At 35.1% G+C, this 16,269-nt stretch overlaps 1 protein-coding gene and 1 non-coding gene across 4 annotated transcripts in view; both read right to left on the bottom strand.

The window, feature by feature from the left end:
* Positions 1–2,011: 2,011 nt before the first annotated feature.
* HAUS6 (HAUS augmin like complex subunit 6) overlaps positions 2,012–16,269 on the bottom strand; it is a 37,074-nt gene continuing 22,816 nt past the window's right edge. For 2 of the 3 annotated variants that reach the window (XM_056805325.1, XM_056805327.1), the window contains 5 exons: positions 13,948–14,014; positions 12,252–12,425; positions 7,968–8,103; positions 6,043–7,011; positions 2,012–3,011 (listed from right to left, as the gene is read on the bottom strand). In XM_056805325.1, the coding sequence (XP_056661303.1) occupies positions 2,962–3,011; positions 6,043–7,011; positions 7,968–8,103; positions 12,252–12,425; positions 13,948–14,014 (1,396 nt within the window). In that variant the 3' untranslated portion in view covers positions 2,012–2,961. Of the gene's footprint in view, positions 3,012–4,873; positions 4,944–6,042; positions 7,012–7,967; positions 8,104–12,251; positions 12,426–13,947; positions 14,015–16,269 lie in introns of all 3 variants that reach the window. The other variant, XM_056805326.1, reaches the window with a different exon arrangement.
* LOC130455681 (small Cajal body-specific RNA 8) lies at positions 14,096–14,226 on the bottom strand. The gene has a single exon (XR_008913784.1). It is a non-coding gene; the product is annotated as a small Cajal body-specific RNA 8 (non-coding RNA).

Below are 16,269 nucleotides of genomic sequence, written 5' to 3'. Positions count from 1 at the left end.
ATGCAGAATCAGAAGCCATTTTCCCCTTTTCTTTGCAGAATCAGAGGACTATAGGATGGGGACATTACATACGATGTCAGACTTCTTCAGATATATGCAATTAATTTGTATGAATTATTCTTTTCCCCTTTGATTATAAGGAATGGCTTGCTGGGGAGGGGAAGAAGGGGATGATGGGGGTGTATATATAGGAAGCATTGGTAATTTAATTTTTTCATTTTTTACACATTAAAAAACAGCATTTGTTGGACACTCGGGTTTTACTCAAATTGAACCAATATGGTAAATATACTCTCTCGCCCTGGAAGACTTTATAATTTAGTAGACAATTCTAGGTTCTGCCTTCTGCCAGGCCAGATAGATGTACTCTGAATTCCACATATATAAACTGGAGGTGAGTCTTCTCTCCAGAGACCTTGTCACGCTTTTCATGAAGAGTCCCCATAAAGGCAAGATTTGGACCCTGACAGCATGAGTTTTTCATTCTTCTTCCCTGACCATAATGTGTATTTGTAACTTAATTCAGTTTTCATGTCCAACACTGATTCTTCTGTAATTCTTCCCTTTTTTATAACTATTCCATCCATTGCACATATCCTAGTCTACTTTTTAGGATTCATTACTACCTGTTTAGCCCATCCTGTCTTATCTCTTCTACTAGCAGCAAAGTTCCCGCACACTTGGGACTGCCTCAAATGTGAACTGCACAGCACAATGTCTAGGATGCAGCTCCAGCAGTCTCACATATCCCTCTTGCCGAAAGCCTTCCATGAGGTCAGCAAAAGCTTTATTTGAACTGTGATCCCTTTATCTCTGGTGTTTTCAAGTAACATTGTGTATTGCCATTATCCATCTTCTCTCCACTATTACATTTGTTAGCTTCATGAGGTAGAAATTATCACATCTAAACCACGAATCTTCCCTAATACTTTTAGGGGTTTTTTTTCCCTTTAGTCTAACTTAATAGCAATTTCTGGTATGGAAACTTCCTCTACTGATACAAATCATTCCACAAACTCCACTGCAGCTTCTAGTCTTGGGAGATTTTCCAGGGACACTACAAACAAGATTTAGTGACCTGCATAAGGTAACAGTGTTTGCCAGAGGTAGGACTTGAACTCAGGCTTTCCTTGACTCGAAGACTAATTCTATATACCATGTCATAATATTTCTGAGCAAAGTAGATGCTTGAAAAGTCTGCTGAGTTTAAGCCAGATATTAAATACATAACAATTTTTTTCCTCCATCTAAGTAAACACTAGACCCCATTTTCCTGTTTTACTGTATCTGCACCCAGTAAGAAAGCTGACAAGTTGTTTCCATTGGCAACATGGCCATAGGACTTACATCTAAATGTTAATTAAATCACAATTGCAGTATAATCAGTAGAAAGATAATGTTGCACTTTGTTTCCTTAGGATAGTTTACTTTTATATATAGAACTATGATTCCCAAGCTTTTCAAGAATTATAAACACCCTACAACTTGATTTATATACTCTTTTATCACTTCAGCTTCTTTTTTTAACCCTTTTTTAAAACCTTACCCTCTATCTTAGAATCAATACTGTATATTGGTTCTAAGGAAGAAGAGCAATAGGGGCTAGGCAATGGGGTTTACGTGACTTGCCCAGGGTCATACAGCTAGGAAGTGTCTGAGGCCACATTTGAACCCAGGATCTCCCATCTCTAGGCCTGGCTAGGAATCCACTGAGCCACCCAGTTGTACAAACACTGAAAAGCTAAGAATCCCATGGCATCCATTAAAATAATGGAATACTATAAATTCAAGCTGAGTTAACATACTGTCACCATGTACTCAATACAAAATGACTATTTTGGCTAAATATGTACATTTATTTTTAAATTGAAAAGGGCTTGAGGTAACTAAAATACTAACTCTAAATACTATGTGTTTTCAGTTGTAACAAAACATTTATATGTTTATAACTTTTCAATTTTTGGTAAATACAAACTTCCTACTTTACACCATAAATGCAACTGACAAGAGGAACAGTGAATATTATTTATTTACATTTTCCTTCAGAAATACAAAAACTAGAAAAATAAATAGTCCCAGTCTAAATTAGACCAAATAGTCCATTACTCAAACTTAATGAGTAGATTTCTTGTTCTTGGTAGTCATGCCTATTATCTCTTCTTATCATTTTTCTTGTCATTTTGCCATTTTTTCATTTGGAGATCTTCTTCCCTATTGTATATTCACTCTTCACTCCACATAACTTCATCTATACGAGTTGCTATTACCACTTTGGGAAAGCAAGTTTAAGGCTCATCTTCTGGTTCTTCTCCAATTATAAAATAATCAACGGAAAGTAGACTTCCTATACTGCTTACCCTACTTCATTTACTATCTTTGGATTATATATTCTAAGTAACATTGAAGACTTACACAACTGCTATTGCCTTATGAGGAAAGTATAGTATTTCTAAATGGCTTTCTTATGCCATTTATCCTTTAAAGTTAGTCAAGCTACTATTTATGCCAATTTTGAAAAGCTCATTCTTTGCAAGCTGATCACTAAAAAGTATCAAAATGACTTATAACAATTACTTCACCCCTCTGGGCCTCAGTTTCCTTATCTATAAAATGAGAAGACTGAATTAAATTCAATGATCTCTAAAGTCCTTTCACACTCTAACATTCTGCACATTCTATATTTTTTCAACTTCCTTTTCTTACAAATGGCTAAAAAAATCCTCTATTTTTTCACTCAAAAAAGACAAAAGAAGTCACTAACTGGGTATTATAGATATCTTTTGCCCTACAAGATTGAGGTCTTAATATTACCCAGAATTTTTTTTTCCCTTTATCTGAAGGAGTAAGGCTTCCCAAAAAATACTTAAGATTACAAATTAATTTTTATTCTATATTGTGTCTTCGATTTAAATCCATCATAATTCAATTAAATTGTGCAACTGCTCCATCTTTCTTTAGCCTTTAAATCAGATGAGGATTCAATTCAAGCCTTCTATCCAAGTTGTCATCTTCTGTAGGAATGAAGAGGAAAAGCAAACATTACAAAATCAAAACAAGACAAAAATCACATTCCAAGAAACAGCAACTTGATTAAGAATCCCTACAATAAAATCATGTTTTCTAAAACCACTTGTCTACCAATAAATTTATGTTAATTATTTCCTAACTGCAACACTTTTCCCAAGGGTAGGTTAGTAAAATTGTCATAAAGCCTCTCAATAAACTGTTTTATTATATAAACTCTTCTTTTCCCTTCCACTTCCTTCTATTACTACTACTATTCCTATTACTGTACAAAGTGACACTATCCTCAGACCCACAGCCTAGGAGTTATCTGGAATTCCTCTCTCTCACCTGCCCATATACAATCTGCAAAGGTTTGTAGATTTCACCTTTGCAATCTCTCTGGAATTATGCCCCCCTCTTTTCTGACACTGCCAACACTCTAGTTGCTCATCACCTCACACCAGGGCAATAGCTTGCTGACAGGTCAGTCTACCTCCCTCCCATCCCCCCTCTCCAATCCAGCCTCCATTTGGTCACTAAAGAGATCTCCTGATCATATCAGCCCCCTATTCAACAAACTAATGGCTCCCTCTCACTTCCAGTATTAAATACAAAACGTTCTGTTTGATATTCAAAGACCTTCATCTTCATTATCTAGCCCCTGCCTACATTTCTGGTCTTATTTCTCACTCTTTGACACATAGTTTTTCATTAAAACTGGCTTCTGGGCTTTTGCAACAATAAAAGACTTTATCCCTCAGCTCTGAGCATCCTATGGCCCACACCTGAAAAGTTTTCCCTCCTGGTCTGTGATACTGACTTCCCTGACTTTCTTTAAGACACAATTAAAATCCTACCTTATATAAGAAGTTCTCCCCAAGCCCTCTTAATTCTAGGGCCTTCTCGATTTTAACAATTTCCTACTTATCCTATATATAGATTAATTGGTATTTGTTTGCATGTTATCTCCATTAGACTGTAAGCTCTTTGAGAGCAAGGTCTATCTTTTGCTTCTTTTTGAATCCCCAAAACTTAGCATTATACCTAACACAAAGAAAGTGCTTAAAAAATATCTACTGATTATATTATTAGTCAAATCATACATACCTATATAGAAATTCACTATAACAAGATCTGTATGGTGATTAAACCTTCATCTTAATAACTTTAAAAGTTTTATTACCATATTTCCAATTTTTGCTTTCTTCGGTCATAATTGTGCAAAAACGTCATCATTTAGATAAGTGAGTTTATTCTACATCTTTTTAAACACTACATAGCCTGGTCCCCACTTATCTTTCTAGCCTCATTGTATTCCACCTCCTTCAGTAATCTGTTCCTCACACACCATATTCTATCTCTAGAACTCTGTGCCTTTGCATGAGCCTGAAAATCGCTTCCACATCCTAAAATCTAGCTCTTCCTTCAAGCTCAAGTACCATCATCTATATAGTGTTTCCTGATCTCAACTAATGCCCCCCCTTCTTTAACCTTATACTATATTTTTTCCATTATGTCTTCTACTTCACCTTAAATATTATTTCATTGTTTTTAAATTACATATACATATATTCAAATATAAGTCTAGGTGTCTCAGACCAATCACAGGCCTAATCTCACTCTGATAGGCACAGGCATCCTGACTTGCTTGCCTCTTCTCCCTAGGCACCTGGTGCCATTTTCTCCTAAACACCAGGATTCATCCTACAAATGTCAGACTTATGGAGAACTCTGAGCTCAAGAGATTCACTAGTGTCCACTTCCCTAGCAACTAGCATCATAAGCATATACCACCACACCCATTATTTTTTTTTGTATCTATAGCACCTAGCTTACAACATGATATATAAACATTTTTAATAAATACCTTTTAATTGATTGAGGCAATATCCTAGGACTCAAATGCTATCCAATTTGTTCATTCTCACTCTTCCCATCTATAACAACAACCAAGTCAGTGTCACTTTGACTGCACTTCACTAGGAATTTATTCTTTTAAATATTAGTAATTCACATTTACATAGTGTTCTTAAAGTTTATAAAGAATTTTGCCCATTTTTAAGTGATTCTACTATGATTTGGAGGTACAATGACTTGCCAAAAGTCGCAATATTATCATCAACGAGATCTGGGATGTGAAGGGCCTTGTGACTCCAAAAACCTGTACTTTTTTCTACTCCAATCAGGTATCTTTCCTCTCTTTCTCTACCTTCTAACAAAACCAAAATCCCAAATTGTCCTTGATATGAAATAATTACTTCCATATACTAAAGAAGAACTAATTCTTCTGAGCAAAAACTCCAGTGGCTCTAAAATAGCCATGAAAATAAGCACCTGACACATCTGAGGCCTAATGAAAATCAAGCAACCTAATAAAATTTAAATTAGAAAAATAAAAATTTAAATAAAAATGTTTCCCTTACATCCTTAATACTACTGAGAGGAAACTATTTTTTAAAAATAAAATAATTGGGACAGCTAAATGGCTCAGTGGATTGAGGGCCAGGCCTGCTTAAGAGAGGTCCTGGGTTCAAATCTGACCTCAGGCATTTCCTAGCTGTATGGACAAGTCACTTAACCCCCACTGCCTAGCCCTTACCACTGTTCTGCCTTGGAACCAATACTTAGTATTGATTCTAAGACAGAAAGTATGGGTTTTTATCATTTAAAAAAAAATACTTATCCTCTCTTGGCCTAACATTACAGGAAACAGCAGCAGGTTTATGTCATCAACATCTAATGTTAAAATACAATTTAATATAGAAAAATGATTTCTGAATATTATTTGCCAAATAAATTTGACTTATAAAGGGTTAAAAATTCCCATCATTCCCATCAAAGAATCGCTTTGAAATCTGAATAGAAGTGGCTTTTAATTTCATTTATTTAAACTTACTAGTATACTCCAGGGAAATATGCTGTTGAGGTATTTGTCAAACTGAACACGATGATCAGAGAAAGGAACAGTTGGGTTTAGATAATGATTTACCACTTATTTTCATGAAAACAGGAAGCAAAGTAATAAAAAGATCTTACCCTTTAAATAAGGTAAAAATTCTCCAATACTGTTTGGCTTTGTGGGCCTTAGTCTGCGTTCTTCTGGAGAAAACTTAATAAGTGGTGAAAGAGATTTTCTTTCACCAAGGGACTTTTGTAGAGATGGTCTTATGTTGTCTGTGTAGAGAGCAGGAGTATCTCCTAGAAAATTAGCTATGTCATCTGTTTCCATATTATTTGAAGTATAGCCCAATTCTGAGTCCCGTTTTGTATATGTTTCAGGAGAAAACTCTTTCTTTTTCTCATATACAGACTTTTTAAGAGACTCCAATCTACTGCGGATAGCATCAAAATTCAAGGTTCTTTCTTCAGTATTTGATATTTTTCTCTCTGAATCTTCCTTTAAGACATCATTAGCCACTGAATTATATTGCCCTACTTCATCAATGGACTCTGTGCTAAAGGAGCTATTAAGACTCAAGTTGTCAGTTACCTCTGGAAGGGTTTCATGTAATATATCAAAATGGGCAGCCTTATTACCATTAGAACTAATTTCATTCAGAATCATAGAATTCCACACCCAAGACTGTTCTTTACAAGATGCAGATGAGAAATTCAGTTTTTTAACATGCTCTTCTTTGCCATCAACTCCATCCATCTTATTTTCTGCAGCAGATAAAATTGATCCTGTATGGTCACTTTCTTCAAGATCTTCTTGCAAAGCTGAACATTCTGAGTTCTGCTGCTCCTGGATTCCTTTGTTTAAAATTTCTGCACATTTGCTTGTTAGTGGGTCAAGGTGACTAGTTCCTATATTTTCTTGAGGCCCAAGTTTTGGAGATCCTTTTTCTTCAGGCAGGAAAGATTTACTAAAAGCTGACCCTGAGAGAAAACTGTTCGTGTTTAAACATGTTTGATCACTTAATACAGCATCTGTTTGAACCACCTCTATATCTGGATCAACTTCATCTTGAAAAACTTCTCTTTGTGAGTTTCTAATTTCAGGAGCTATAAAAACAAAGACAAAATGGATTTTTGTGTGTGGGTGTGTGTGGGGGTGTAGTGGGGTGTGTGGGTGTTATACTGATTTGCTTTTAGCAATGCAATCAACTCTCTGATTCAACACAGGATAGATGGTACTATTTAGAATACAATATTAAGGGACAGCTAAGTGGCTCAATGGATTGAGATCCAGAACTAGAGATGGGAAGTGCTGGGTTCAAATTTGACTTCAGACACTTTCTAGCTGTGTGACCCTGGGCAAGTCATTTAACTCCAATTACCTAGTCCTTAATTCTAAAACAGATAGATGGTAAAGGTAAGGGAGAGAGAGTGTGTGTGTGTGTGTGTGTGTGTGTGTGTGTGTGTGTGTGTTTGTATTTGTATAGTATTAAAATGCAAAGCTAAAACAAATCATAAAACTACTGATCTTGCCCTCTGCCCCAAAAAACTACACTTTGATTTATCAGAACAGAAGAGAGTGGGCAAAGATGAACTTGGATCTTAAGATACTTCTAATAAATGTCTAAATACTGAAGCATGTGCCATAGTGTCAGTGATTTTGTGAGGTAATTCTTGAACTGGGAGGAAAACTAGTTTAAAATAATTTCTAATGTCCTTCCTGACCCTTATTCTATGGCTCTTTCTAGATTGACTGAAAAGAACTATTATTTGGCTTAGAATTTATTATTGCCAGAAAGAACAAGGATCTCTGGAGGCACAGTGATATATCAAGCTAATAAAAACATCAGAATACTTATTTCAACAAACTAAGTATATACATACATATACATATATATGTATGTATGTATGTATATGCTAAAATTAGATAGTCATTTGAAATTTTACTTTAACAAAAAAATGGTTATATGATTTCTGTTTGTCATACTAAGCTAAGTTCCAAAGTCCTAAAAACTAATATCTATTTAATAAAGTTATAGATCAGAAGCATAAATTTAACTTACTCAAATTTTCTGGAGTTCGTGGAATCTGCTTCCTTGTCAAAAATGGATTAGAAAATAAATGGTTGATTAAGGTCCCTAATTCTACATCTCTTCCTTCATAAAGCTGTGGTGAGTCTGCTATAACTGCCTTGGCAACCTAGAAGGTAAAAAATAAAGTAAAAAGCATCAATTCTAATTGTCTTGTCATGCAAGAGATAAACAAGAAGTCAAGAATGTCTAATATTATACATCAGACAATTCTTGTAATAAATGGTAATCATGGAACATTGCAACTTATATAATACATAATCACCGTTAAAGAGTCCCTAATCTATAGAATGCAAGTGAGGGACAAAAATCTCTTCCACTTTACTGGAATAGAATTCAATATTCAGAGAACTAGGAATCAATCAAAAAGCACTTATTAATCACTAATTATGACTCAGACATAATGAGGCCAGCTAGGGTGGCATAGTGGATTAAGATCCAGGCCTAGAGATAGGAAGTCTCCCATCTAGGCACTAAGGCTAGGGTCAAGAAGACCTGAATTTAAATCTAACCTCAAGACATTTACTAATTATGTGACCAAGCCAAGTCATTTAATCCTTTTTGCCTCAGTTTCATCATCTATAAAATGAACTGGAGAAGGAAATGGCAAGCCACTCCTATATTTCTGCAAAGAAAGCCTCAAAATGGTGTCATGAAGAGTTGGACACAACTGAAACAACTGAACAACAACAAAATGTCTCAAACAATGTAGGGATAAAGGATAAAAATGCCTGGAACTATGATTTCACTGGTAAAGGGACCTAACACATGATAAAACTACTAATACAAATAGGAGATTCAAAACAAAAAATAGTCCCAGGAAAGATACCATTTAGGTTTAGCTCTAAGAGAAGAAAAGTTGGTGAGATTTCTTTTAGTTCTAAAAATCTTTTTACACAGAAATAGTTGTTTGAAAAAGTTGTAATCGATTAGATATCAGCATATATTCAATATTAACAAACAGAATAGTTAACACAATAAATAACTTGCAAGAAAGTTAATTACTAAAGGCAGAAAAAAACATGAGGCACAGGGATATATTTATGAATGCACAAAAAAAATTGGAATAATTAGTGTTTTTCATATTAATTAAAATGTCAAATGTGCTAGAAAATAAGAAACAGACATTCACCAGTCTTTGGGTCAAAAGAAGAAGGGTTAAAGTTAGGAAACTAAAGGAATATAAAACCTGAGATAAGATTAGTAGAATTATGCTAGGGAAAAGTAGTTCTAAGTCACAAAAATAGCAGCCCAAAAAAAAGGGTCTAGCAGGTGTAGATAAACTTTCCTTTGTGGCAGAAGTTCTATTAGGTTAGTTTATTCTTTCCCTTATTTTCAGAATTCCTTTTCTTAAAATAAACACTCTCTTCACTTGCCATTCTCTTTTCCTGTCCATTTTTACCCTTCCTTACCAGAGGAAAAGAAAGAGGTGTCCCCCCCCCCTTCCTTTACATCAAGTTACCTCCAAAGTCCTAGCTTCCCATCCTCTCCTCGAAATCTAAAGACCTCAGTTCCCAAGAGTATCCCTCACTTCTGCATGTTCAGTCTTCTTGTCAAATGAATTAGTATCAACTACTTCAAATATGCATAAGTCTTTCCTAACTTAAAAAAAAAAAACACTTTCCTGCTTTGTCTTCCTATTTCTAACCTTTTCTTATTACCACAATTCTTAAGTGAATAAACTCAACTTGCTGTCTGAATTTATTAAATATCCATTCTCTTCTTACCCATCTAAATACAGCTTATATCCCTGCATTCTGATGACACTATTCTCACCAGGATTACCAAATGACCAGATTTTAAAATTCAAGGAAGTTTTCTCTATTTTTCCAGACCTCTTGATAGCACGTGATACTACTGACCATCTCCAAAACTCCTTCCTTCTTGATTTCTATGGGCTTCTATGAAGCTACAGTATTTCACCGTATTTATGTCCTAATCCTCTATGCCTTTTGCACATTATAACCCAGAAGTCTTTTTCCAGCTCTAAATCTATGATAACACAAAATAACAAGAATTTATTAATTATTATGCACCAGGCACTCTGAGATGCCAAGGAATATAAAGACAAAATAAAATAAAATAAAATAAAGTTCTTGTCATCAAGGAACATTCTAATGTAGGAGTGGGGAGAGAAATAACATATTTAAGAAACAGACACAAATTAATTTTGGAGGGCCATAGATGTAAGACAAAGCAAAGAACTGGCAACTCAAAGGAAGGAATCAAGATAAGCTTCCCATGAAAGAGGGACTTTCCCCAAAAAAATTTTTTAACCCTTCTGTCTTAGAATTGATACTAGAATCAGTTCCAAAAACAGTACAAGCTAGGTAACTGGAGTTAAATGACTTAGCCAGGTCACACAGCTAGAAGAATCTAAGGCCAGGTCCTCCTGACTCCAGGCCTGAGATCCATCCATCCATGGGATCACCTGCTATCCCCCCCAGCCTAAGTCTTGAAGGCTGCCAAGAATTTCATGAGGTAGAGGTGAGAATGGAGTGTATTCTGACCAGCAAAATGACAAATGGGGTACAGTTAGAGCAAAGGAAAAGATGGCAAATGAAATGTCCTATATACAGAGTAGACTGATTTGACTGAAGAGTGTGTGTGAAAGAGAGTAATACATAATAAATTTGGAAAGGTAGGCAAGAACCAAAAGATCTTTTAAACAACAAAAAGACTAAATACTTTACACTGGTAGCCAGAGTTTCTTGAAAGAGAAGAAAAATATGGTTAGATCTATGCTTTGAGAATATTCATTTGGAAGAGATAGATTGGAGGGTAAAGACTTGCTACAAGGAGACCTATTAGAAGGCTACTGCAATAGTCTGGGCAAGAAGTAACAATGGTCTGAACCAGGTTGGTGGTTATATGAAGAGAATAAGCTAAAAGAGAAATACAGAAGGAAAGAACAGATATACACAAATATATTTGTAGTAGCACTCTTTGTTGTAGCAAAGAACTAGATACAATGTGGGTATACATCAGGTAACGAATGACTAAATAAACTGGTATATGAATATAAAAGAATATTATTGTACTATAGGAAATAAAGATAAGATTCAGAGAAATCTGCACTTATATAAAATACAAAATAAAGCAAGCAGAACCAGATGAAGTGAAGGCTTTTTAAGGATGGAGACATTCCTATCCACTAGAAAAGGACTAGTGAATAAAAGATTGAAAATCAGGGACAGGGAAGGGGCAACACATAGAGAAGACATGGGAATGAGATCCAAAACCCAAAAAGAATAGCTTGCAAGAACCACCTCTTCCATGATTGCAACAAAGGAGGAGAGGAGAAGATGATGTAGGGGTGATTTTACACATACTAGTGAGAAGGAGGAGCTGGTGACAACTAGTCCCCAAATTTTCAATTACAAAGTAATGTCCTCTGCTGAAACATCTGAAATGTGTTCACTCCCCATCCTCCCAGGATAAGGCTGGTACACATTTCAGAATAGATGCTGAGAGTGGTTAATATCTAATTCAGTTTCATGTCATTACTTTGCTATTCTATTTCATCATGTGCCTTCTGCCTCAAATTCATAAGAAGCCTGGGCTGGTATAAAGAAATATACTGGTGAGGCGGAAGAAATGGGAATTTTAATAAGTATTCCATCAATATTGTGCATTTGGATATAAATGAAAGGCTCATCAAGGAGGTCTCAGGCTGCATGTACTTTTATTCTCATAGGCAATAATTTTGCTTACTAAAAGATCATCAGCAGAAGTAATTTGCATAAAAATAAAAGTTTATCTGGCGAATTTTCCAGTACATGAAATAAGATTTTAATTCAATTCAGGTTTAGAACACTGATCTATTAATATAAGATTGATTAATATAAGAAAAAACATTGAGAATATAGATATCCTTTTCACATCATGGCTTTTTCCATCATGGTTCTGATATATCATAAGTTGACATAAGAAATTATATGGGAATTTGGGGGAAGTTTTACAGAAGCGGAAAAAAATATGCAAAGGTCAGCAGACAACACAGAAAAGTTCAGAAATTCAGAAATGCATAATATATGTATAGTATTATATAATAGCAATATCTTTTCTCTTTTAATACCATAAATATATACAATTTATTTTACTGTAAACACCCCATAAAAGAAAAAGCTCAGACTTCTCTTCTGGTACAAAGAGAGTCAAAACATATTATGAGGATTTTCCAGACTGAAGGTGGTATCATACCCCTAACGCAGGATACCACGACTATCCATTAAATAAACACTTAACAAAGATTACCTCCTCTGCCAGATGATCTACTTCTTTTTTGAAGGGATCTAGCTTTGGTGTTGAAAGCATACAACTCTCTCTGTTCTTCTGAGCTGACAATGATTGAGATGTGTCCATTTTGACTTTTTTTTTGTTTTTTGAAAGTGATTGTTCTTTATCTCTGATAATCTTTGTCTTCGTATCCTAAGAGAGACAAAAACATTACATTTTTAAAGTTTTACTCATTCTTTTCCCAGTCCTTAACTGTACAAACAGCTTACTACTCATACATTTTTTTCATTAGAGAAACATAAATAACAAAGTCATGTCAGTTTAAGAGTAAAATTAACTGGTATAGCAATTCTGTGTACTTTAAAATGGGGGGGTGGGGGGGTGAGAAATATGCCAAAGGAATTTCAAGACTCTTTGGAAACTGTTTTTACATGTAATTCAGGGGAGGGGGAATTAAATTTTAAAAAAGAATTGCAAAAGATGAATAACATTATGAAAGACTGCTTTCTGGAGATATAAGGTAGGATGTTAGCACTGCTGGATGGATTTGAAACTCATTAACTATAATCAATGTATATAAGGAGTTTTAATCAGTGGAAGGTATCTAATATAACCAGAACTTTGTCCAAAGATCAATTCCATGCCTTATCAATGACTTGGATGAAAGTATAGATGGCAAACTGATCAAATAGACTATAATGGTTTGGCGTTCTGAACCCTAGATTTAAAAAAAAAGAAAAGAACAACACTACCATAGAAAAGTCCAATATAGCAAAGTGATGTATAGAAAACAGCCAGCTTGATGAATTATATATTCAAAAATAATCAGTAATATAATCTTCTTCTAGCCAAGAGCTAATGCACATAGTAGACATTCAATAAATGTATACTGATTAATCAAACTGCATAATATAGGTTTAATGTCCAGAAGGAAGGTGCACGGTGCACTAGTACTAAGCAATGTTAAATATATAGTATTATATATTATATTAATATGCAATATTAATATAACATTTAATAAATGCTTATTGATTGACTAGCTGATCTGATAAGTAGAATATTACACCTAGTTCTGGGCACTGCATTTTAAAGGGGCTACTGCTAAAATATGCTCAAGAAAATAACTAGAATATCCTATACAAGAATTGAAGGACCTGAAAATGTAGAGCTTAAGAAAGAGTGCTTTGGTGAGACATGATAATCTTCAAAACATAGAAAGAGGAATTAATTTGTCTTCAGAACATAAGGAAATACTTTCCAGCAATAAAATCTGGTTATAAAACTTAAAAAGGGGGGGGGGGGGAGGGGGTTACCTGGGTAGCTCAATGGATTGAGAGCCAGGCCTAGAGGGGAGGTCCTAGGTTCAAATCTGGCCTCAGACACTTCCTAGCTATGTGACCCTGGGCAAGTCACTTAACCCCCATTGCCTAGCCCTTACCACTCTTCTGCCTTGAAGCCAATACACAGCATTGACTCCAAGAGGGAAGGTAAGGGTTTAAAAAAAACAACAACTTAATAGGTTGCTTTGAGAAATAATGTGAATCTCCATTACCAAAAGCATTCAAGCAGAGACTGGGTAACCAGCTTATCAGGCATATTGTAGAAAAGATTCATATTTAAGTAGAGGTTGAACTGGATGACTACTGAAGTCCCATGCAAAACTAAAGATTTTATCAAAATATTGAGTTTAAGTCAAAATTGTGTTAAAATATACCTTTTCAAGCAATATTACACTGCTACTATCAGACACTGTATCTGACTGCATTGGAAGGACAGCAACCCTAAAGGGAAAAAAAGACAAATGTCCATTAAAAAAGTTAAAAAGTTTTACTTACACTTTATTAAGTTGAGTATTACAAAGAATATATCTGCCCCGTATCTGTCCGTTACGATTTCACTCAATTCGTCCCGGTCATCAAAAGGCAGTTTTATCTTGGGAGAGCTTGTGACAATTAGAGCAATAATTCTGCTCTACCTGTGTATCAGCCTCCCATAATGAACACTGGTTTATTGTACTCCATTTAAATTTGTCATTTGGATAAAGATCATTTGAAACAAAGATTTATTAAAAATATTCATTTGCAACAAAGCTCTCTAATGCTCTCCTATCTCTGGCTGGTGCCTTGTTTTCCCTTAAAGCTTTGAACTTGGACATCTGCCAATGGACCCTTTTCTTCCTTAAAGATGTCATCCACATTTAAGGCTTCAGTTATCTTAAGCAGATGCCCTCTAAAATAATCTATCACTAATCTCTCTCAAGATTGGCAGTCTTATGATTGCAAACGTATTTTCTACCTAGATAATTCATCAGTACCTCAAATGCATTATATCCAAAACTGAACCTCTCCCTCCCCCCCCCCACTATTTTCACCCAAAAATCTACCCAATCTCCTATCCATGTTCTTTCTGTTGTCATCATATCAAAGAATCACAGATTTACAGTTGGAGGAAGATAACAGAGGTCATCTACTCATTTTCAGAAGAGAAAAAACAATAATAACGTATTTTTCCAAAGGCAAATAGGTAATAGTCAGGATTTGAACATAGTATTCTACTCTAACAATGGCCTATCAATGATTTTTCACAGTATAAACCCATTTTCTTTGTCTCTTCCCTCATTCTCATCCATTACATCCAACCAGCCATCAATTCCTGATAATACTATCTTTACAAACTCATATATATTACAATGTAAAAGGGAACAATGGCTCACCTTTCAACACCCATTAAAATTATACTATTTCAAGCCCTTTATCAACTCTTGCGTATTTTATTTTAATAATCTAATTCTCTGCCTCCAGTTACTCTCTAGTTCAACCTTCAAAATGCTACCCACAAAGTCTTAAGAATAATATACTATAATCATTCATGATGGCATTCCTCTATTCAAAAACCTTCAGTGGTCACTTACCAAATAAAGTTTAAATAAATTCATCTTAGCATTCAGACAGTCACAATTTGGTCCTCATCTTCTGCCAAATTAGGCTACTCACTGTTCTCTGTTCTCATTCTGTCCTTCCCTACTACTTATTTGTTCATGTTGTTATAGACCTGAATAATTCAGGCTCCTTTGGCCCCAAGTTCCAGTTTAAAAATCCCTGCCTTCTTGAAGTTCCAATTCATAATTTAAGTTTTCTACAAAGCCCTTCTTGAGCTTCCTATTTAATATCTCTCTTCAAATTCCTCATAGCTTTTTGCCAGACTTCTACAGATAGCACATTCTGCATATGGCATGGGTCTTTGTATATCAGAGTGTAAATCCCTTAAAGGTAGTTATTTTATTTCAACTTTGTATCCCCAGTGCAAAATTTCATTTACATCACTAACCTGTGAGCTCAAAGCATGTACTCCCTCTGATGGTAAAGATTACAAGCCACATAACATCTTCTCATCCAGTGCAATTTTTATTCATTGTGTTTCATAATCTTTTCCTAGAGATATGTCCAACATGTTGTTGGGAGCCACCTCTTAGAAATTTTTTATATTTCTTAGATACCAAGTAAGTCTAATGGTTATTCCTCATTCTTGATAACTGAGTGGCCCACCATTATTCTGTTAACCAATTACTCTGCTGAAATCCTTTATGCTACTGCTCTTGCATAATTTTTCATTAGTAATTCATCATACTCATCCTTGCCAACTGTATCTCTCTCCATTGCCCTTTGAGTCATCTTTAATTTGTCAGAGAATGTGATTCAACCATACCATATCACCAAATGCCACTTTACCCAAAGAGCAAGGTAAAGGAAGAAGCAAAAGTACAGGGTGAAGCACAAAAGGACAAAGAGTGATTTGCCCAGTGCTTTAAAGTTTCCAGAGTAGGCTAAATGTTACTTCATTTAATCCTTACAAGAAAGATACCATAATTTTCCACATATATGAGAAAACTATGGCTAAAGAGAAGAATGACATTCCCAGGATAACATGTAAAGTTAAAAAAAAAAGTAGGTGAGGTAGTATTTGAACTCAATTCTTCCTGTCCAGTATTCTAAACCATGACACAACCTGGATGGTTCACCTAACAGAGGTCCCAGGG

Source organism: Monodelphis domestica, chromosome 7 (assembly GCF_027887165.1).
Source record: "Monodelphis domestica isolate mMonDom1 chromosome 7, mMonDom1.pri, whole genome shotgun sequence".
Taxonomy (NCBI): domain Eukaryota; kingdom Metazoa; phylum Chordata; class Mammalia; order Didelphimorphia; family Didelphidae; genus Monodelphis; species Monodelphis domestica.
This window is presented reverse-complemented; position numbering and strand designations above follow the sequence as displayed.